Source organism: Schistosoma haematobium, chromosome 1, assembly GCF_000699445.3.
Source record: "Schistosoma haematobium chromosome 1, whole genome shotgun sequence".
NCBI lineage: Eukaryota > Metazoa > Platyhelminthes > Trematoda > Strigeidida > Schistosomatidae > Schistosoma > Schistosoma haematobium.
Genome location: NC_067196.1, coordinates 80,360,523 through 80,385,995, shown reverse-complemented (window position 1 = coordinate 80,385,995; position 25,473 = coordinate 80,360,523). Strand labels below are relative to the sequence as shown.

General features: G+C 31.6%; 1 protein-coding gene across 1 annotated transcript in view; it reads left to right on the top strand.

Annotated features, from left to right (window-relative positions):
• Window positions 1-25,473, top strand: part of MS3_00010230 (uncharacterized protein) — a gene marked incomplete at both ends in the record, with an annotated part of 56,462 nt that overhangs the window by 12,434 nt on the left and 18,555 nt on the right. The window contains 5 exons of the mRNA XM_012944184.3: window positions 9,351-9,694; window positions 13,179-13,269; window positions 16,376-16,404; window positions 19,376-19,688; window positions 23,282-23,589. Of these exons, the coding sequence (XP_012799638.3) occupies window positions 9,351-9,694; window positions 13,179-13,269; window positions 16,376-16,404; window positions 19,376-19,688; window positions 23,282-23,589 (1,085 nt within the window). The remainder of the gene's footprint in view (window positions 1-9,350; window positions 9,695-13,178; window positions 13,270-16,375; window positions 16,405-19,375; window positions 19,689-23,281; window positions 23,590-25,473) is intronic.

Sequence of the window (25,473 nt, the reverse complement as noted above, 5' to 3'; positions counted from 1 at the left end):
GCAGTTCATATTCAACTGAAAATAGAATCATAGGGCTTCAAAATGTTATTCGAAATAATGAAGAGAATAAGGTGTTGGTCTGTAAAATTCATAAGAAGTTAAAAATGGACTTGTCATATCTTTATTTGACACCCCATTATGTTTTTGAAACAGGAAGCCATAGATAGTTTAATAGTTTAATTTTTCACTTATTTAATTTCTACTCTTTAGGTTTAAGATAAACTGATATTAAATTATTACCAACAATCAAGATAGTATATCGCGGTCACTTAGAATACTGGTCATGTCCCAAACTTCTACCTACCAACTCAGTAATCTGAATGTAGTGAGTGTGAGTACTTATGGTGTTATGAATGTAAACTGCTATGAAGTCTGATTCTATGTGGGGGGACACCGCTTTATTTCATTCTAGTTTTAACTGGTCACCGATAATCAATCACATAAAACTGTAAGTTGAATCATCATTGCAAATCCACTACTAAATTGAATCGAAGCGATTCGTCTGAACTAATGATAAAAGTCTGTAAAATAAATTAATACATATTTTTAGAAGGAGTTTGTGGAGATTTTAGAAATTTCACAGATTGAAATCATGAGTTAATTGAAGCTAGACCACCATGGAAAACCTGGAAGCACTGGACAATAACAGCGTTGGATACCGGCTCAGTGGTTTAGTTGGTTAAGCGCATGGTCCTGGGTTCGAATCTCGCGGGGGGCGGGATCGTGGATGCACACTGCTGAGGGGTCCCATACTAGGACGGAACGGCCGTCCAATGTTTCCAGGTTTTCCATGGTGGTCTAGCTTCAATTGACTCATGATTTCAACCTGTGTAATACATATTTATAAATTAATATGAAATAAATTCAACACTAAACTTATCCAATAAATAATCAGTACTGAAATAAACAAATTGAAATCAAGAATTATACAGGAAGATTTATTCGATAAGACTAATAATTATAATTGACCAGGTTCACTTGTTTATTGTCTCCTTGGAAATCTGTTCGAAATAAAACAAAAAAATTGACGTAACTATGAGATATTTACATCTTGATCCTTCCTTTCTTTTCTCCCACTGGTACTATTTTTTTGTGTTACGCTCCCTTCATCTTTTTTTCTAAAAAAAATATTTTATGACAAATGTTCCGCCATAAAATTTAATAAAAAATAAAAGTCCTTTTAAGATCATAAATGCACCGCCAACACAGAGTGATGTTTAACACTGACTGGGTTTTTTCAATTTTTCTAAGCAAACATTCAATCAAATGATATATCAACAGAGTGAAATTTACTCTAATAGTGTATGGTTAAGTGCTCGCGCGCGAAACCAGTAGGTCCTGGGTTTGAATCTCGCGTGGTGCGGGATCGTAGATGCGCACTGCTGAGGAGTCCCATACTAGGACGAAACGGTCGTCCAGTGCTTCCAGGTTTTCAATGGTGGTCTAACTTCAACTGACTCATGATTTCAATCTGTGAAATTTCTAAAATCTCCACAAACCCCTTTTGATAAATAAAATTAATTGATAATTAAAATAACCCATAGTGTCATTGAATAAGAAAAAGAGAATTCAGCGAAGAAAATTTTTTCTTTTGGACGAAATCATTTACTTAAGCTGTTCATTCGTATGTACATAGTTAGATGGAAAATGTACGTCTATCGAAGGATAGAAAGGATTGTATCACAAAAATGGATTCGAGAATAAATAACAAATGAGGTTACGTACTAATCAAGGGGTAAGGAAGAACAGAATTTATGGGTCAGATAATAGTTCAATTGACAGATATGAAGAAAAGCGACAAACACAAAGGTCATAATAATAAACTGAATGATGATCAAGAAAACTTGTATAAGGTGCTGAGGCATTGGCATACATTGTCATACACTTTTCATATACCTATATATACAAATGTACAGCTTAAGTAAATGATTTCGTCGACAAGAAAATTTTCTTCGCTCAATTCTCTTTCTCTCATTAATTAATAATTCTAGTGAGAGGTCGTTACCAGTGGAGTTCAACCAGGTCTGTTGTGAGATAGGAACTCACTGAAGACAATTGTGTACGGTGGCACAAATTCGTGGATTAGTCGAAGTTAGACATTAACGCCGTTGGATACCGGCTCAGTGGTCTAGTTGGTTAAGCGCATGGAGCGAGACTGATAGGTCCTGGTTTCGACTCTCGCGTGGGGCGGGATCGTGGGTGCGCACCGCTGAGGCGTCTCACACTAGGACTGAATGGCCGTCCAGTGGTTGTAGGTTTTTCATGGTGGGCTAACTTCAACTGACTCATGATTTCAACCAGTGAAGTTTCTAAAAATCTCCACAAAACCCATTCTGATAATAATAATATAATTAATTATACTGTAAAATGTACAATTAAGGATTATGTAATTTATCAAATGATATGAAATCAATAAAGTGAAACTTCATAGGTGCTAGGTAAAGTTTTTGTATTATTTAAAAATTATTGATATAATTATAGAACATTTTAGAGGTAAAAGTGTTCCAAAGAATGTGTTCACTAGTTGAATTAGGTTGTCCATCATAAGTTTCTTTGGAACGTAAAACATGTTATAACTTTTTTGAATAGTAAGTATTAATGAATAATTGAATATTTGTCATGACTACGTTCGATCAGAAAAAAAACCCATCATATCATGTTAATGAATATCAATTTACAAAATATCATAATATGATGATTGTTTTCATCAAAAATTGAAGTCAATTGAAGAACTGTTGAAAATCATGGAACATATTAAGAAGGAGTAATTAAATAATTCAGTGAATTAGGTTTATTTGATTTAATTATTGTTATTATTATCATCAGCTTTATTCAATATTATATTTTTGGTACAATATAGAATTCTCAGCGTAAAGTATTTCTTGGTCGGTCCTGGCAATAAATATTGAGTGATCGCCAGTTAGATGTTAGCAGTTCAGTAAATGAACATCTGAATAATGTGCATTCTTTTCGCTGTATATTGCCAGCAACCACATTGGCTCTTATTGAGTTTTTTGTAACTTTGACAACGAAAGGTTGTACACTTTTCAGAAACGCAGCAGAATACATCATGCGATTAATAAACATATTGATACATTAAAAAAAACAAAAGTAGATAACTTGTTGAAATATCTGGATGGTAGGAACAGGTAGCCCAGATGCTCAAGCAGGCTTAGATTGTTGATTATCATTTAGTTTGAAAAAGATTCCGAGAAATCCATTCAATTTTTTCTTAAAGTCACCCGTCTTTCTTTGTCTTTGGAAAGTTAGTCAAAAGTATTAAGTTCTGAATACAGTATGAAAACAACTTTGTCATATAAATGTATATACATACATTTCGATTTTAATCTGTCAGTTTTATTTATATACACAATCTATTTAATAGTCAATGGGAATAAGCAATAAGATATGTGCTATTATTCAAATCTGTTTTTTCCAATACATTTATTCTTTTCACCATTTAGTGTTGAAGTGTGGTAACAAAAAAGTACTCCCTATTCACACTTATACATATAAAATATTAAACAAAGGGGAAAAAACAATCCAACTGACAGGTTGAAAAAAAACACTTCACTGAGGTAATTCTTTTTTTAATTCACAGAAAAAAAGAGCATCATTTTCATTTTCTATTCAATTGAACACAATGACTGAGATGAGTGAGATAGCGGGAAAAAAACAATTGAATCCATTCAATTGAAAAATATATCTAAATGAATATACATATTTGAAAGAATACATTTTAATTATCTTATTATTTATCTGTATATAAGTTTGTATAAACGTGTGCATGTATACAACAAACGTATGAATAGTTCATTATTATTATTGTTATATTATAATGACATTTGGTTAAGTGACTGAATAGATTGTTCTTTTTCAGTCTAATATTATTTGAGCAAAAAGAGATAATAATGAACATGTAGATATCAACAGATTTTAACAACAACAACCAAAAAAACGAGATAACTAAAGTTGGATCTATCTAACAATTTTTAATGAAAATAAATGTTTCTCTTTTGTTTTTATTGTTTTTACCACAACCTCCTTTTAAAGTCAACTATCTTTTTAGTGTTGTAGTAATATATATATATATATATATATATTTATATTTGAAACAACAAACTTTCATCAGGTATTGGAAAAAGAAAATTTAAAAGATCAGAATAGATAAGAAATGTTTCTGTTCTTCACTGTGAATGTGTGTGTGTGTATGAATGAAATCATTGTTGAAAACTTAATTAACTGATTAGTTTCGTTCGTTCATCTTTTTTTTCTGGATTTTCACTTGTTACAATGGAATGATTAAGTTTTATCGATCAGTATTTTTTCTTTCATTAGAAGTTTCATCATTTAGGATTTTATGGAAATTGTCTTCACAACGCAGGTTGACGCTGTTCTGTGGAGCGTCATAATGTTTTATTGAAATGATATGTTTGTTCACAGATTAGATCTATCAACGAAATATTTTCAGCTTACTCATAAAATAACAAAATATATACCATATTAAGTGATATAAGTTTGAATTATTGCAATACTCCCGGAATTTTCCAAGTATTATGAATTTGTCTTGTAGGTAAGAATCGCTACACTGAAGGATTACACACAGACTTGACTGGGAATAAATTTTAAGCACTTTACCGTATACGTCTCTTTCACTGTTTAACTGGGTTTTTTTACTATTACAAACCATCATAATTTCAATTAATATACATTTCCTTTAATCTTTACGTTGAAGTATTCATTTGAATTGGCAGACAATAACTAGTCTATAACAGTTGACTGTCCTAACAATACAAATAATCCGAGTTCAAGTTTTCCTCCATAACGAAAAATTCATTGGCCTTAATAAGTGAAGAAATCTATTTAATGGAAATTGATGTTTCATGATTTTTCTATACCTAGTATGTTTTACAAAACAATAGAATTTGAAAATGTTGAGTAATATAATCATCATGATTAACTAGACAGAAGAATAAGCACTTTTGAATTAGTGTCCAACAGACTTCATTGGATCATGTTTTTCAAATCGGTCAACTTACAGATATCTATTCAATGTTTAATGTTGTAAAATATTTCTCTAACTCAAATCGGCAATGACATCCATCTCAAAAACATACAATTAAAAAAACTTATATTCAGTAATTGTGTGTTTACAGCCTTAATAAAATTAAAGGGCGGATAATTCAAATCTTATTATAATCGTATATTATTATTACTATTACATTATTGATAGTTATCACTTTTTGTTAATCATAATTGAAAATCAAGCAATGAAACTCGATTAATGATTGCATTTAATATTTAATTGGTAAATCTAACAAGCTTCATTACCAGAATTTTTAGTTTTTCACCAACAAATATTATGATATATATGAAAGTGGTGATTTCTTTCACAATGTCAAGAATGATTTTAGAAAATAAATTGTAATCATTAAACATGATCCTGAAACCATAGCGCAGTGAAAATTGGAACTATTCAATTATCAGACTTATCAGAGTTGTGCTGTAAAATACAATCGATAATATCTGGGTCGGGTTAAACTAAAGTATAAAAGTATCCACAAGAACAAAATCGTAACACTGGTAAAGCTTGTTCTTAGTACCAGCTCACAACTATAGGTTTTTTATAATCCTTCTCCATTAATTTGAATCTTATATAAACTCTTCACAACTTCTATAATTATGATACAAACTATTTCATCTGCTACCGGAATTCATTTAATTATTGCCTCACCCACTACCCTGTTATCCTTAAATATCATCTCCAAATGACCTCACACTTATATACATATATATGATCATTAATGATAATCTTTGTTCATCTAATTCTCAAATTCATTTTACTGTATTTTAGTGAAGTGTTTTTTGAAATTATCATGAATATTCGGATGTTTGTCTAAGCATCTGAAGGAAGATTATTCAATAATGAATATACGAATACAGTGAAAAAGTTCAGCATTTGAATAAAATACTTTTAGCATTATTTCATTGAATTAATTACTTGTGAGGCCTTAACAATTAAATTTTCTATGTTTAACATTAATACAATGGAGAAAGATAACTCAGACAAGAAAACTTTCCTTATGATGATTTCGTTTACTTAGACTGTACATTCGAACTCATAATAAATATGTTTGCTAGAAATGTTAGTCTACAGTGAAATGGAATGGTGTTGAATAATAAGAAACCAGAAGTGGTATTGTGTCATAACTTGTCTACAAAAGTTTGATATTGAAAGGAAGTAATGTAATAAACGGTTTGTGAAAAATGTTAAGACAAAAATAGTTGTCCACTTGTTAGTTAATAAAAGCAGAATCACCAAAAGTCGTAATAATGACCAAATAATAGCTGTGAAATTAATTGGAAAGATGCAGGAAAATTCTACAGATCACGGAAGATGGAAAAAAAATTACGATCATGCGAAAATACAAGAGTGAACACATTGTTTTTATACTCGAAATTTTTCTTCATTATTTTCCAATGAAACAAAGAGTCTTATTTGTTATTAGTAAATTGTTTGTACATTTGCAGCTGCAATGAAGAGTTTCCATAATGATCCAAGGTACTATATAGGATAAATTAACTGAATTGCTATTGTCTGTATTCAACAACGACGTGAAATACTGACTAGTGTTGAAGACGGATGGAGGACAGTTGAAGGCGGCCAAACCAAGATGTGGCATCAGTGCTTGAAGTCACTAACTTCGAGTCTGAGCCATGCTAGTAGATGCAGACTACTTGGTTGGGGTTCGCGTGACGATCGTAACCAACGGTTGGAGACTGTGGGTGACATGGCTCAGAACTGATCACAATAGTGTCGGTGTATAGTCTATCTGTCTTTCCTTAAACTAAGAGATTAAAATTGCTCTTTCTTTTTACCATCTAATTCTTTCTTTCTGTGCTATATCCTTATACACAATCTTTCTTTTATATATTACTACCACTGAAGTGACTAGTTTTATTAATTTGGTGTTCATCATGTTGTGTTAATGAGGTATGGCAACTTGGACCGATGCATATATGTGCCTGGTCTTACATTGTAGCTGACTGACTGATTAGGTTATTTATTTCATGAAGAATATTATTTAATCACACTATACAAAGCACCATTTATCATTGACCGTAATTCAAATTTATTTATTTATTTTGGAATAAAATAATCACTGAAATGATAAATGCTGACATCAGCAGATCTTTAATCGAAAATAATATGGTAGGTATTCTTCTTAAGAGAAATAAATTACAAGAATTGAGATCATGGGTCAATTGAAGCTAGACCACCATGGAAAACCTGGAAACACTGGACGGCCGTTTCGTCTTATTTTGGGACTCCCCAGCAGTGCGCATCCACGACCCCGCCTCGCGGGATCCGAACCCTGGACCTGCCAGTCCCGCTCCAGGCGCTTTACCAACTAGACCACTGAGTCGGCATCCAACGGTGTTAATGTCTAACTCCAACTAATCCACGAAATTGAGCGACACATCCACCATTGTCATCAGTGAGTTACTACCTCACAACTGACTCGGTTGAACTCTACTGGTCAATGCTTCTCACTAGAACTCCAGGATATATCTCTTGAAGCCAGTCACAATAAGACGAAACGACCGTCCAGTGCTTCCAGGTTTTCCATGGTGGTCTAGCTTCAATTGACTCATGATCTCAACTCTTGAAATTACTATAATCTCCACAAAACCCCTTCTGATAGAAATAAATTAGTTTTATTTTTGACTTGTTTTATTTATAACGAAATACATTTTTGTTAAGTTACATTATGATATTGTATTAAAACAAATCAGTAATGTGCACAACATCTGATTCATTTGTTTTTATTCAGTTTACCATTATTGTTAAAATTGTTTGTTGAAAATCGAAATTAAAAGCTTATATAGAATGAGTTCGAAGCAGAATTAATACTTAGTGTTATCTAGTGTTATTACTTGTTTGTATAAATTTATAAAAAAATTTACAATAAATTTCATACTACTTAATTCCCTTGTGCTTTAACGTTTGGACACAAAATTTACTTGATTGGTTGTAAATGACATGTCTGTACATATATTTGTATGTTAATAAATGAAGTCATACTTATCTATGTGACTAACTTTCTGTTACTGAGACGACTTCAATGAGATCTGTTCAATAGATAAAATCCATTGTTTGTGATCTGGCTTGCTTCAAATAATGTTTTGATCTAATAATTACTGTCAGTTGTTTGAATTGATGAATAAAGGACTCAGATTATAGAGTGAAAAATATTTTCATGATCCTGTATTTCATGGGGTAGATGGTAGCGTCCATTTCTTAATTAATGAAAAAGTGAACTTTTCAGTTATTTCACAAGTATTAAACCAACACATTTTAATGGCCTTGTTTGTGATAGGCGTTTTTGTCTTTATTCGTTTTTACACTCCTGTTCATTGTCTTTTTCAGTTGATCTCTTCCATATGGGTTAATAAATTGGATTTGTGTTGTTTGTTGTCTAGAAACATAATCAAAGCTTCATAATTAAAATATCAACTATTATAAAGAACATAATGATATGAAAGGCATCCATTGACATATGTATGAGATTTCAATGATTATATAATGGTATAATTAACTGTTTTGTCCACAAACATAACGCATATTTACCATTGTCCAACTGATATTGTGTTATCAAATAAACAAGAAGACAAATGTTTTTTTAACTCTAAGTCGTGATATTCCATTCATTATTATTATTATTAGTAACAATCAAATGATAGCTAGTATCAGTTTTAAGAACAGTAATTATTTATTTTTCTATTCGCCAATAACTATGTCTACTTCTGATTTCAATAACCTTACAAACAATATTGTTTACATGGTTGATATTGAAAAATGAATACGTTTCATGGATTTATTTGAACAACTAGGAAGTAAGCTTTTTAACAAAAATTATTTCTTCTTCGAATTCATAACCATAATGAATCTATAGATTTGTTTCAATAGGAAAAAATAGTTAATCGTCTGTTTAAAGTAAAAGTCCTCTATAAAAGTGAATTCACTACTGTGGTGTGTGCTACTGATGTCGACAGATATAAGTAGTATGTGTCATCAATCCAAAGTTAAATGCCTGGCAGCAGAAGATTAAGAAGATCAATGAAAAGGGAACGAGAACATGAAATGACTGATGTGAAAAAGAAGAAACAATGAAGTCTGAAACAACTGATTGACATTTTGCAAATGAAGTATTTCCTGTATAGTTCACAGATTTTACTAAGATGTATGATTAAATTCATCTTAAACACATAACAATGATTTTGTGTTTCTAGATGAAAAGGTTTATGAAAATTGTTCATGATGAGTTTCTTTTTTTAAGTTAAAACAGGTTACAGTTTAGTCGCAGCCAACGTTCAACATGAAGCTGCACCCGATCTAATAGGACCACAGATTTACGCGTTTGGTCCTAAAGGTCAGTTGAGTGATGCATTCAAAAAGTCTGAGAAATTACAACAATATGATTGCAATTATCATTACAACATTACATCGAAAAGAAAATTAACCAAACAAAATAGTCAGTTTTTTGATGGCTGGCGATCAAACTCTTATTCCAAATTATGGTTTGGTGAAAATGTACAGTTTCTCTCAATTAACAATGTAAATTCCAAATATTTCTACATTATATTTACTGAACAAGATATAAGTGCACCGTATACTGCCTACGAAGGATCAGTAAGTTAAAGTTTTTATTATCAATATTCGTTATTCTTAAACCTTCTACACCATGATTTTACAGTTTCTAAATATTAAGGGTTCGTGTGCAATACCAAAGGTCCTGAATACTATTTTTCATGTGTAAGGTCATAGATGCGCACTGCTTCAGAATTCCATACTTAGACGAAACGGTCATCCATTGCTTCAGGTGTTCACTTCTAGTTAAACCGAAATCATTTCAGGAATTCGATAAGAAAAAACCAATAATATCCATAACCATATACTGATAACTAAGTAATGTACTTCATACCATCATATTTACTTCGTTTTTAAGAACAAAAACAAAAGTAAATTAAATTCACTACTAATTTATGAGTAATATATGGCAACTAAGAGATAATTTTCGATTTCACCTGTATGACTAATTCAATGTCCGTCTTTAAATGTGTTTTATCATGAATGGTATTTTACATAAACAAATCTTTTTTCAGAAATAGTAATAAAACTACCTGCATTTCTATTTATCTTTTTTTAAAATAAAAAAACGGTTATATTTCAGCACGATGATTCAAAGCTTGATGGTCGTCTATCAAGTGACAAAATTAATGATAAAAAGTACAACAGTTATATTTCCAATAAAAAAGGAAATTTAAAATTTACTTTTGAGATGGAGATTTGTGACTCACGTGGGTTAATGTGATGGAGCTTTTGTTCTCTGAGTTGGATGGTTTGGTCGTAGAGCTTTCATCATTTTTCCGAAAAACATCATCAGCACAAACTCCTACCAGAAGCTCTACAACCAAACTATCCAGCTCAGAGAACAAAACTCCATTAAAATGTACTCTTGAATGAAATATCTGGGTAATATTTTATGGAAATGGGGTTCTTTTTTTATGATTAGACAGAAAATTATCTAAAAATACATTATTTTGAACAAGACTATGAATGTCTATAGGTTTGGAAATGATTTATCTTTGGTTTTGATAACCTAGTTTAGACGTCTTTCTGCATTCGACCTGATGTTTCTCACTGATCACTACAGAGTCTCTTCTATAAACTAATAACTATTTGTTAAGACATTTTTTACAACTCAGTTTTATTTCGTATTTGTATTGTTTACCTTTTGTAAGCAATTCAGAAATCAATTTTCTAAAACCATTCGTACTAAATCAATCTAAAGTCACTACTTATTTCCTTTCATATTTTTAAATTTGAGAAAAGTTATTAAAAATGTCAATTATGTAGTCGAGTCTTCAAATTGTTCTTATGTGAACTAGATAATTCGCCGTTCATAAAATCATCAAAAAAAACGTAAACATTCCGCCATGTATTTTGTTCACTACGTTCAAAAACAGTAAATATAACAATTAACAATTTTGTTTCATATAACACATATTTGCCATCTATATCCGAGGTGTCATTTTACTTCAGTTTCTCAAAGAACGCAAATGTCCTTTTCACCATAGTATATCGTCATTTGATTAAAAAGGAATGTTACTGTAGTGAAATTATTCATGGTTGAGGTGTTTGTTCAAGCTCTATGAATGTTAACATCTCTCATGCATAACTATGTTTTTTTTTCACACTTATAAAAGTGATTTGATATTTTCATACTAATTTAGATTGTAGTAATAATCAAAAAGAGGTTTTTTCTACTTGTATGGTTCATTTATAAGTAACTTAGTTAAGATAATTTCATATCCTTCTTTCCACATCACTGAAAAGGGATTCAGTTTTTAAAATTTATCTTTAATAAATTCTATTGTTACGAATTTTACTAACTTTAGCTAAGATATTCACTGAAAAATTAGAAAAAAATTCTTAATTGAAGACAGATCGTATTGTTAACTGTATTTTCCCCCTTCCCACAACTTCCTTATTTTAACAATAAACGAATAAATTTCATTGTGGGGTTGTGGAGATTGTTAAGTTTTAGATTGTGATCATGAATCGGTTGATGTTAGACCACCATTGAAGCCTGGAAGCACTGGACGATCGTTTCTCACCAGTATGAGACTCCCCAGCAGTGCGTATCCACGATCTCGCACACAGGGCTCGAACCCAGAACTTTCGATCTCGTGTAGACTTCTAGACGTCTAGACCACTAACCCAGCATCTAACGGTGTTAATGTCTAACTTCAACCAATCCACAAAGTTGTGTGATCATCTTCCATTGTCTGAGGCAGATACCTGTCTCTACCAGACACGGATTAGCTCCGCTGGTACACTGGTTAGGCGTTTGCGCGAGAGACCGAATGTTCTGGGTTCGAATTACTCATACGGGATCGTAGATGAGCACTGCTGACGAGTCCCTTACTAGAACGAATAAATTTCAGTTTACTGACAAATAATCAAAGTTTTTAGATGCCAACATGTTTGAGTGACGTTAGGTTTCATCTTTTGAAAATTTTTTTCTGGTAAGCTAATAATTGCCTTTTTATACGGTCAGTGATGTTGACATTATCCACAGTGAGACAGTATTGTCCTTGAGAAGTATATGTTTAACTATTTTTTTAATTGCAAGCAATATTTTATGAAGTAAACAAGAGTGTTATGTGGGATGAAATTTGTAGCTCACGTACTGAGTTTTCTGAGCTAAATGGTTTAATAACGGAGCTTTCACTGCAGCTCTTGACAACACTTTCAGAGCTTATTTCATAGAGAAGTGAGCTTTTTAGTTATTCTACAGTTTGCCCATTCAAATGACCTAGTTCGTGGTTAGCTGTTTTGTAGTTTTGCAGTTCCCATTTGCCTTAGCATTCCCACTGACTGTCTTTGTTAGTTTACCTCTATCCATGTGATTGAGTGACTTCTTCCATAGAGCTTCGAAGGTTACGTCTATGTTGATGTCATTGATGGCTGTTCATTTGTACGATAGAGAAAGAGAAATATGGTATTATTGTTTGTGATTTGCATTCTCATGAACATATATATGTTTACAAAATATTACAGTCCTACATTTGTCCATTATATGGTCGTATTGACAGTTCAGAACGTTTTTCATTTTGCATTGTAATTTGACCCAATTAGGTCACATGACTGACATAAATTGACCTAAAGTACTAGTGTGTATCCTGTCAACTAGACAAAGTGATACGCTACTCGTGTAAATGTATAGAATAAACTGTTCAGCGGTGTACATCAAACAGAGTTCGTGATACCATTCAGGTTAATAACGACATCAAAAATATTATCGAATGTCGTGCGATTATTCCAGTTTTAAACGAAAAAATCAAAATTCAAAATTCAGTGTTTCATTCGCTTGTGGTATATTTACTTTTTGACCTATGAATGTTATACTCATTTCCCTTTAGTTTACCAAACATAAATACTCTGGGAATGTTATAATCAATGGGTAAGTGTCAACTCTTTATTTTTTGTAAATGTTATCTGTGACCGAGTGATTCATTAAGGAATGAAACAGTCGTCGTTAAAAACACTCGATGTTAGATGCGCTATATCACAGATTATTGAAGTTGGTGTACTATGTACATCAACTCAGTTACCTAGTGATAAACCGCTTGTTATGAGATCTGAAGGTCCTGAGTTTAGCCCTCAGCTAGATCATAAATGTATACTTTCCACACCAGAACGTAACAACTGAGTAGTGCTCATTGGTTTTCTTTAGTATCCTAAGTCAAACTAATGCGAAATGAATGACGCCCGTACAACTTGAACGAAACATCAAAATATTTCAACACTAGCACTGTTTTTGTTAGCCTTTTTTAAAAAGAGATCCAGTATTTTAAAGAATGGGACTGGATAATAAAAGCAGCAGACCAATTTATTGATCCTATTTGATGAACACTTTTAATTTATAGATAAGATAGAGGAGGAACTCTAAATTATTGTGTTGGTTTTTGATTGTTGGAATTAATTAAAATCAACAAAATATTGACTTCGTATTCCGAAAACAAAATATACAGTTAATAACTTTTACAATGGCTAAGATCATGAGTCAGTTGAAGCTAGGCCACCATGGAAAACCTGGAAGCACTGCTGAGGAGTCCCACAATAGGACGAAACGGCCGTCCAGTGCTCCAGGTTTTCCATGGTGGTCTAGCTTCAACTGATTCATGATCTTAACCATTGGAATTACTATAATATCCACAAAACCCATCTGATATTAATAATTTTTTCCTAAATTTGATAGAACTTTCTATTCATGTTTTAATTATATCACATTAAAGTTAATAATGAAATAAAAGAATGTACATTTTGACACATATGAGCACGTTTTAAGCAAGTTGATCTAATTCATTAATTACAGACATTTTAAAATGATTCAATAATTTTAAACGTTTTTATTTTTGAACGCTTGATAGCAGCTCATAATAAGTTGGTTAAACATTTTTGTTAACTTATTTAACGGACGGAGTCATCCGTACAGTAACAACTTATTTATATCATTGTATCTTTCTTATTGTTACACTTGTATGAATATGTATGCTTGAGCATTGCTTACTGCCTACGCATATATTCATTCTACTAGCTTTACTGTTATTTGCTTAATTGATTCGATAATTCATTCATTTCACTATCTATATATATATGTACATTTTAATACTGTTCATTGACTCGACTCGCTCATTCTACTCGCTCGCACACTCGCTTGCCTGCTTACTTTTCGGCACTACTATTTCATGCTTACTTAGTGTAGCTGTAAACTTGGATATATGTGTGTGGTGCAATAATAAACGTAATCAACGCTTCATATTCGCCTTCTGATTAATACACCGTTCGGGCATTATTTAGTGACGGTTATCAAGACGAACTGTATACGAAGTTAAGGATTATATTGAATGCCGACCACCACACGCTTTTTAGTTATTGAATTTTAGGTAAAAATGGTAGACAAGAACTTTTAATTTATTTTTTTTCTTTCATTGATAGTCTGCGTTTTAAATATAACTGTAACAGTAGTCTTGTTGATGTTATCTGTTATCAGATAATAAATTCAATAAAGACACTTAAAAATTCTTTTGCCTGTTTCTGAAACAAAAATGCACCGTTTTACACCACGATTACTGATGAATGCTAGTTGGTTAGTTAATCAGAGCTTGACAATGATAATTCTACCCAAGTTATTGATTTGTGCAACTGACCAGTTATGGTTTGCATCGGTCGATTATAATACATTCATAATACAATGCAAAGTGACATGATTTGAATATTTGAGAAGAGTATCAATAGTCTGATAATTGCAAATACACGATATTGATTAATATCAATAAGTATCAGTTTAAGCTACTGGTAAATGTTCTTTATTGTTGTCGTTGACATGAAATTAAGTAACATATCAACTTTGTTTTCTGACCATTTATTCAGTACAACCTTTTAAATAAAATGCTTTCAATGTAGGAATAAGTAAAAATAGGATAATAATGATGAAATTTAAACGTTTAAAAATGATTTTAATCTGTTTTAACCCATGTTACTTATAGAATCAACTATTCGTTTTGCTTATTTTATAGACTCCTTTCAGTCAAATTAAATGCCCCAGGCACAAGTCAGAATAAAGATTTCAAATGTCTTATGTTGTCCTATCTATTTATAAATATATTTCTACACCAGACAGTAGGAAATAATGAACAAGGTGACATTGTGTCAGGTAAAGCAACTCTATCAACTTAAATGTGTCCTACACTTAACATTGCGTCTGTAAATTCAAATCTGTTCTCTCTGTAGTTGTATATGTGTTGACTTAAAAAAATGATTATATGTGAGTATGAAATATATTTTAAGTATTGATATTGTTTAGCCATCAATTACTGTGAAATGAACTACTGAGTAGGACATGTTGACTTAGATAGTCAGTAGAGGTAGCAAAAAGTTAAAACTGTTTGGTTTGCCTTAAGATTTAGATACTCACCCACCCATGTAGGTTTCTGAAAGCAGCAAAGATAGTACAGCAGTCAACAAGTAGAATAAACATGTTCCAGTTTATGACAAAAATGTTGAAGTAAATCGGTTGAAGAACATTTTACACATTGAGAAATGAGAAACACACCTAAAAATATTGTATTTCTGTAGATGAAATGCTTACTGGGTTGTATATTGAAACAGTCTTCACAAATAAAAACCGTACATTCGTTATACGACAAATCAATGAGAGAGACAAAAAAGATTATATTTCTACATGTATATTTATGTGAATAACACAGGAGAAATGGTCCAGTTGTAAAAAATATCAATTATTTTAGTTAGTTCAAATGATCAGTTACCAGGTGTTGCCATGTAATGTGAAGTGAAGTAAAAATCATTCCTAGCTGTGATAAATGTCTTATACTTTTGTTTACTATAGGATAGATAAAAATGTGTATTCTATTCATATAAGTTCTAGTCGTTCTAATTTCGAGTAAAATGACCACTCTATAGCTCGATAATAACTTCAATTAAAAATAAATCAACATTGTTATTCTTAGGTGGAACAAAATGTATACTTCACTTTTATATGCTTTAGCTATAACTATATAGTATCGAATAATTGGATAGATTTTTATTATGCACAAAAACAGTAATAAAAAACGATAGTTTAAAACAGACTTAAAACGACTCAAACTATCAATATTTTCATTGTCAACTCATTCCAAGTCTGTTAAACAATATCTTAATATATTTTTGCATTTGTTAAAAAGACACTAATAAAATATTAGGAAAATTAACCTCAATTTCTTTTTTAAAATCAAAAATACACAGTTTCAAATCAACATAAAAATAGTGATAATGTATGTGTTTGTTAAAATTATCTTTATTTTTAAACAAAACGCTTCTCATTTCAATTCATCAGTTAAAATAAAACTATACAAATAAAAACCGTTGCTATGGACACCACATGAAAAAAGTTTAAATCAGAAATGGATGGTTAATTTTTTGGTAACACAATATTAATTGCTTACTTACTTACTTACTTACTTACTTACGCCTGTTACTCCCAATGGAGCATAGGCCAACCACTAGCATTCTCCAACCCACTCTGTCCTGGGCTTTCCTTTCCAGTTCTAATCAATTTTTGTTCATTTTCTCATGTCTATCTCCATTTCTTGGTGTAGTGTGTTCTTTGGTCTTCCTCTTCTCCTCCTTTGGCCTTGAGGATTCCATGTGAGGGCTCACCTTGTGACGAGGTTGGGTGATTTCCTCAATATGTGTCCTATCCACTTCTAACGCTTATTCCTGATTTCTTCCTTCACTGTGATCTTGTTTGTTATCTCCCACAGTAGGTTTTTATTGATAGTGTCCGGCCAACGGATCAGAAGTATTTTGCGTAGACAAGTATTAATAAACACTTGTATGTTCTGGATGATGGCTTTCGTAGTTCTCCAGGTTTCTGCCCCATACAGTAGAACTGTCTTGACATTTGTATTAGAAATCCTGACCTTGGTGTTTGGGGACAGTTGTTTTGAGTTCCAGATGTTCTTCAGTTGTAAATATGATGCTCTTGCTTTGCCGATCCGCGCATTCACATCTGCATCAGATCCACTGTGTTCATCAATGATGCTGCCCAGATATGTCAAGGTTTTTACATCTCCCAAATCTTCTCTGTCAATTGTGATTGGATCGGTGCATGCTGTGTTGTATCGGAGAATCTTGCTTTTCCCTTTGTGTATATTGAGAGCTACTGCTGCTCCACTGGTCTTCTTCCCCTGCATTTGTTGTTGGGTGTGAGATAGAAGGGACAGATCATCTGCGAAGTCTAGATCGTCCAGCTGCATCCTAGATGTCTACTGTATCCCGTGTTGCCCTTCAGATGTTGACGTCTTCATGATCCAATCGACCACCAGGAGAAATAGAAAGGATGAAAGTAAGCAACCTTGCCGGACACAGGTCTTTATTTCGAACGAGTTTGTCAAAATATTAATTGCATCATGTACTAGCATCTAGCTTAGGTCCAGACAATAAACATAATTAGTGATTGGTGATTTTGGGTATCATGGCTTAGAATTTATTACAGCGGCGTAGGTACGTTCAATATTTATCTTTCTCCAGATCCTAAGTTCCAGCTTATCTCTATACGTAACTTTTCATTTTGATTTCTCAAACCATATTCTCAATATTTAGTCCTTCTTACCATTATTGATAATACTACTATTTCGGTTACTTCACCGCTCGTCTTATTAATTACAACTTATCATGTTGACCTGAAATATCTTAAACTTGACCAAATTTATGTTATTTTTATATTGATAACGACTGATTGGTTATTCATAACCATCGTCCATTTTCATTTTGTTTAAACTTGTGAAGTTAACTGATTTCATCTTGATAAACTGAAATTATTTTATACTTACCTATCACCACTTTTTTATCTTTTATGATGTCATTTGTTTAACCTTTATGCGTTTATTTATTCCTAGTTTTTATTTGATAAGGTGTCTTGTAGTAAGTAGTGAGAGAACGATTAGAATATTCTCATCGAGGTTTGAAATGAATTATCAATTACAGTGTGAATCTTATTACAGGTTCATTCTAAAGAGAGCAAGAACAAAGTTTGGTGCAGAATAACATGAATTCATTTTATTTCGTTAAGTCAGCAGCTGATGAGAACCTAACGAAATAAAATGACTTCACATTATTCTGCACCAATCTTTGTTCTTGCTCTCTTTAAAATAATAAAGGGAACTATGTGTATGAAAGCTTCATTCATACACTAAAAATACATTTGATCATTACTAATTGTTCTGATGACATTTGACAATAAAACAGGGGAATCCACACAATACTAAGATATATGGAGTACTTAGTTGTTCTTGATACATACTAAAATCTCAGATAAATTTTTATCAATGGACAGAACTCATTATTGAGTGTGACTGAAATACAACTGACATTTGTACAAAAAGACGACTTAGTTGAGATAACATGATTATTTGCCTTGCTAAATGGTAGATATTATGTAGAGTGTATATGGAAAAATCATATTGAATGTTCGACGTTCTGTGTTATTGATATCCGATTTATAACTGTAATTAACCAACAGTCACCGAATATTGACTTTGTACTTTGTTCACTACTTTGTATTAACTTGCAATGACATTGAAGTATAAATTATGCGTCATAATGAAATTTAACTGAAAGATAATAATCTAATTCTTCAAGTGAAAAAGTGTCACTTAACGAACAAAATTAAATTGGGTGATAAATAGTAGAGAATGTATACATGACATAATATCTGAACACTTTGGAAATATATTGACATTGACGATTATAGTTCAGTTGTATTGTTTCAAATACTTTTCTATTCCCAAACAAACTTTGATATATATATTCCCTTAAAGTTTAGTACTCTGAACTCATTCATTATTATTTTAATGCAACTATTTATCGATAAGTACATTTAGTTTTGAGCCTCCCATTAGTATGAGATTTACAATCCGACTACCTGAATTAAAATAGGAAGAAGGAAGTTAGGATATCTTATCAGTACTTGAAGTTAAGAGCGTTGACTATCACGCCACTGTCCGAATGATAGATTATACACATAGTGTTTATGATGATAAAATGCAACTAATTTTCTGATAAACAATGTTAATTTTGCAAACTATGTGTACGCAACTTTAGTTATCCATAAGTAACAATCATCTTTATGATTGACCATTATACAAGATAATGTACGATTCAACTAATAATAATAATATCTTCTGAAAATAAAAATTCTGAACATTCTTTGTTTTGTTTACTTATTTTATTTAATTAATAAAGCTTTCTAATATCGGGAGCACAATAACACGAATTGGTCGAGTATGTCAACATGATCCAGGTTCAAAATTATCAGCATCAATTTTACCAAATGGTGGTGGAGTATTCACAACTTTTCGAAAAACTCAACTTGTTTGTCGTGCATATTCATCTGAGTCTGTTCATCAACGAGAAACAAATCATCATCAGAGCTATGATAAATTCAATGGACAAGAAAATACTAAAGATGGATATTTCAATGAACAGAAAATAACAAATGAAAAAAATTATTTAGAATTCAATCGAGCGATTGCTGTTAGTGAGATTGTTCCAACAGGTAAGCAGATAGCGATCAGTTATCAGTACCCTAGATGTTTTCCATATCTTTATTTTTAATCTGTACTTGCAAATAAAACTTATTTACAACAGAGTGGTGATCAACGCTATATTTATCTAGTCTTTTATTTCTAACCAAATTCTGCCTATTAAGTTGGAATGTGATTACTTGTCTAAGTGACTCAATGTTATGATGATATGTTTGCTAGTTAGTAGTAGCTGGTAGTAAACCACAGGCTCATTTTTCTTACTAGCGGTCACTCTTCAGTCAAATGACATCTAAAAATAGTGCAAGAGATGTTAAATTACTCAAATAGTAGCTTGGTCGATAGAACCCCATCAGAATAAAAGAGCTAGGTAACCATGACAATAGTCGTCACTCGCTAATCAGTCTTTTGTTAATACCTCAGCCCGGTCAAATGTAAGTTGCCTATGAATATTGTTTCTGACTTTGAAGCTGGTTGACGTTGGTCCGAATCCTACTTTCTTACTGAATTTCTTATCCTTACATTTGCGTTAAAGTTGATAACATTTTTTATTGTTTGAACTCGAAATTGTTAAATTCCTCCATCTCTTTCATCTTCTGTCTAAGTAAATTTTAGCAAAGTAAAACTACACACATGCAAGTTGGATCTAACTTCTAGAAGAAATAACAGCTAAATAAAATTTTCACCTTTAGTCAAAATGATCAAACAGATTCTCTGACTTCAGGATTTACGCAATTTCATGGTTGAATTTTAAGACGGTTTTACAAAAATTCACATCATATATATCTCTATTCACATTTGGCAGTGATTTCTTTTAGAAAATTACAACAGCAGATTAAAACAAACGTTAAGTCGATTATTTTTAAATAATTAAAGGGGAAAAAACTTATTGGAGAAGTAATGTTCAAGAGATTATAATTAAAAGTAAGACAGAATTCTACGGTACATAATACACAATCCCGCGGGCAGGATAGTGAATGTGCGCTGCTGAGGAATCCCACAATAGAACGGAACCCCCGTCCAGTGCTTCCAGGTTTTCCACGGTGTGCTAGCTTCAACTGACTCATTATCTCAACTATTTAAATCACTATAATATCCACAAAACTATTTCTGATATAATTCAGTAGCTGTAAATAATATTTGATTAGATACTAAGTAATTTTTCTTACTTTCCTCATTGACATTGATATGTAAACTAAAGACTATAGTTTAGACATACTATTATAAACGTTAGAAAGTGTTTATCGTTCCAGAAATCTTGATCCGGTATAAAAGCTTATAGTATCTCGTTAATTTTTATAGCTGCTGTTGACAATTTGTAAGAAAAAACATATCCTCAATTTAAATAAATAAAAGGAGTTTCGAGATGATAAAACATTTTCTACACTTGTTGCTAACTAGGATAACCGTCGTTTAGATAATTAATTTTATTGGGTTTGATAAATTTTAAATGATTGTAAATTGAAAATAATTGTCGAACGCCTAAGATCACTATGATTAGAGAGAGAAAATAATGATAAACTTAACTGCGAAGTAGGAAATACATAACTAGTATATATATATATATATATATATATATATATATATATATATATATATATATATATATATATATATATATATAGATAGTATCTCGAAAATGTGTTCTCAATTGATAGTATCAATATCAAATGTGGTTAATAAAATAATATCTACTTATGGAAGTACTTCAATATTATTTATTTCGAAAAATATGGAAACCTTTTAACAAAGTATTTCCATATCCTAAAACAATCTAGAAATTATATAGAGATATTCAGATTGCATAATTCATATAAACTTTTGAATAAATTTGTGGTTCATTCCGGAGATAAGTTGATTTTTACTGGCTATTTATTAACAGAATTTACATTAGTAGAATCATTTAAATGCTTCTGATTTACCAATTAAAAAATAATATTTCTCACTATACATACTAAAAAGTATCCTAATCTATAGAAAAACAACCAAATTAAGTAAGAAACTTGGTTCCTGGACTCAACTAAGAAGGACATTCATATATTACTCGAATGTTCAATGTTTATTTATTTATTTATTTATTTTAACACATAGATAGCGGTACAAGGAGGCACCAAATACATATGCGCCACACAAATCTCATTCGATATGTGTGAGGGCTGTGATACTGCCCGGGTGCCCAAACCGAAGCAGGTGGTTATCTTAGGGGGCCACACCCCGAGCCTTCGACCTGAAGGTCTGATCCACAAAGCGGTGGAGCATCGTAAGGATTTGTTCATACGCCATTTGTTCCCTCAGGATACTGGAGCCCATGTGCACCATTGGTTTGGAATCCGGTTAAAGCGCCGAACATTCGCTTTTAGTCTTCTCATTTTCGTAAACAACACCCCCGCCACGAGAAGGCAGTGAGTAGGACTTCCCTGACAGAGGCTGTATACGCCTGGTCACGTGAGAGCATTTCGAGAGGGAGAGCGGACTCTCCCCACTCTCGGCCATACCAGAGCATTTGGGGGCTCAATGTTTAAAAACCAACAGAAATTGTATAAAAATTAAAACAATGTACAAGACAAAATAATTTAACAATAAATCAGCTGGAAAATAAATAAGATGGCTAATGTTAAAATCAATGAAATTGGATTAATTTTCTCCATCTTCATGGCAATACTGTAATTGAAGAATGATCCTTTCCAATTTTATTTTATTTTTCTCATTAAACAATAAAGCAAAAATAAAATTAAGCATCTTTCAGTTATCTTATTACAAAAATCATTTAGCTATTCTATAACCTTGTTAAATTGTGTTTCTGATGTTTCATCTGTTATAGCAGACATTTTTCCGATGATAATCCTATTCAACTTACTAATTTCTTTTCTTTTAACGTGAAACTAAAGTGGGCTAACATGGATAGATAAATATTTTGTCAGATTACGATTATTCTATGGCCTGGTAACTGACAGAAAATTGAAATAGTATTTTGAAATGTTCATCAAATAAATAAATTTTATATTTCATAGTTTTCATGATGTACTGACGTTAGAAAGACAGTGATTAAGAATCAGAAAAAAAGTTTATAGCTGTTGTACTATAGTATAAGATTTCTTAACAGTGCCAATCTATGATTTTACTGGTGCTTTAACCCACCACGTTCAATTCTTTTTATGGGCGTTTAACATGTAGACCACTAAGGAGCAAACCTATCAGTTACATGGTTAACTTTATTTAACTCGTGATAGTCCACTACCGATAACTTTCTCATACAAGTCATGGTTGGACTCGATTGATAATGGCTTCCCACTAAAACTTCTGGAATTGCATCTTAAAGTTAGTCACTAGTGAGTTCATGATTATTTTTGTAGTGTTTTTAGACTACTGAAAATTTCCATGCCAAGATGAAACAGCTATCCAGTACTTCCCGGTTTTCACCGGTTATCTAACTATGACCGATCTATGATCTAATCTATGGAATTCAACAACCTATTCACACCCTTTATAAAACAAACGTTTGTTTTCTTGTCAACCAATCGATCACTTAATGACAAATAATTATTTTAATTAAATGTCATCTTATTCTTTCTCACTCATTTTTTTCCTTATTGAAACATAATAAAAGGTGATATGACTGATCATGTTTTCTACGCTCTTATGACTACAACTGATTCGATCTCTGGTCTATACGCATTATGTGCATTCAACTTGAATAGTGTAGATCAAAATTTAAACACTGATCATTTGATCAAATTTAAACAATCAAATAATGCATACAATGGTTTATCTCGTATGGTATGGAGAGATAATAATAACAATACTGAAACAAATTCATCATCAACCCATTATAGTTATTATAAATATACATCCAAATGGACTGTAGATGTTGTTTCACCGTCAAAAATGACAAAAGAAATAATGAGAACTTCTAAAGTGAGTTACAATAAAATTGAATTTAATCATAATTAATCTTGTGTTTAATAATAGAAATTAATGATGATGTTAATGTCATCAAATTGTTTATCAGATAAATAGCTAAACAGATTGAGTTAACCTACTTCTAACTATTCTTAGTAGTATACAGATTAATGAGTAGAATATATGATATATAAAAAATGATTATTAGTAATTAGTAAAACTAACTGAGTTATACTGTTTGTTACCATATAACCAGTTCATGTTGATAATCGATACCAATTATATTAGTCTGGAATGCAAAATATTCAACAGATAATTAATGTGGATGCCTAATGGAATAATCTCTGTTCAAATTAAGAAGAAGAGTGTACATTTATTTGAAATCTTGTTCTAAAACTTTATGTTGGTTACTGATAACCCAAAATACAATTGTTCATCGTTATTAGTTGGTATGAATGAGGAAAGGTGAAGCAGGTTTATCATTGACATTGACTTACCAACTTATGGAAAGGAATAAACTTTAACACACGATACTTTGTATTAAAATTTCTCCAATAATCAATAAAACGGTCCTTGATAGTCTCTATTTTCATAACATAAAGACAAGAATCACTACATGATTTGCGAATTATGTTTGTGTTCTTCTCCAAAACATTGTGAAGAATAGTAGCCAATAGCTTCTTAATAATAAATGTTACTTATTTCGGAGTAATTTATTTGCTTAACTTAACAGCATTCACAGGATGTGATTAAAATCCATCAGTGGTAATCTATCTGAAAGTTATTTTCTCTCCATGGTTTATGTATTTTTTTTAGACGTTTCTAGATAAAGTCAAATACTTCCAGTTCAGTGTTATCCACATACTGGTTAACTAGAATAGACAAAAGATATATTGGTTGCAAAAGTTGCCATAAAATTGTTTGAGTTTTCAAAAAAACAGAATATTTCTCTTCTACGTATCGCAAATATACTTATGTACTTCAATCAGCAAAACAAATCGTTCAAAATAGTGTGAACTGAAAAATATATAAAATCTAATTTGTAAAAAAGTGATATAGAGTTCAAACGATAAATACGTTTGTATTAACAATAGTCAGATCATAGAACTCTAGGTTACAGATCTAAGTCTTTCTAGAATACAATATAATAATACCTAACTGTTACACCGTTCTGCTCACGACATGTTTTATTTTGTTGAAAGACGTTTTTTTTTTTAAATCATATCACACTAACTATACAATCTAATTTTATTACCTTACCTTGAGATTGTGTTAATTTAACGAAAGGGAAACAATTGGTTAATTTCTCTATTGAGCTCTCCGGACTATTAATATTAGTAAACGCAGTCACAATTATTACTGAGAAATTGCTTCTTCACAACTCTGTAATCGAAAGTCATCTGTTTATTTGTATTTGACACCTAGATTTTTCTTCATCTTTATTTATGATCAAAACTTAGTTTACCTCAAAAACATTATACCAGATAATTTAATCATTAGTAAAGTTGGATAGTGATTATTGATAGAGTCCACTCATCACATGTCGATTTATTTGATACTCATCAAAGGAATCTACTCGCGTCCTATTGTCAGTACTTTCACTGAGATCTGAACCCTGTATCTTTCGCTTAAAATTATAACACATTATCCTCCGAGCTATTTAGTTCATATATCTACTAGCTTGTGTGACGAGTAAGAATTTTATTCGCAATAAAAACTTGTTAATAAACAATATTTGAAGTGAAAGGTACTGTGTTCAAGTTGAGATATGAACACTAACAGTGGGATGAAGGGATATCCAGCTAAAATGTCTCAAACGAAACGAAGTACACGTCGTAGATTCTATTACTATTGATTGTCCGCCTTTATAAAAAACAACTCATGACCAAAATCAAGGCA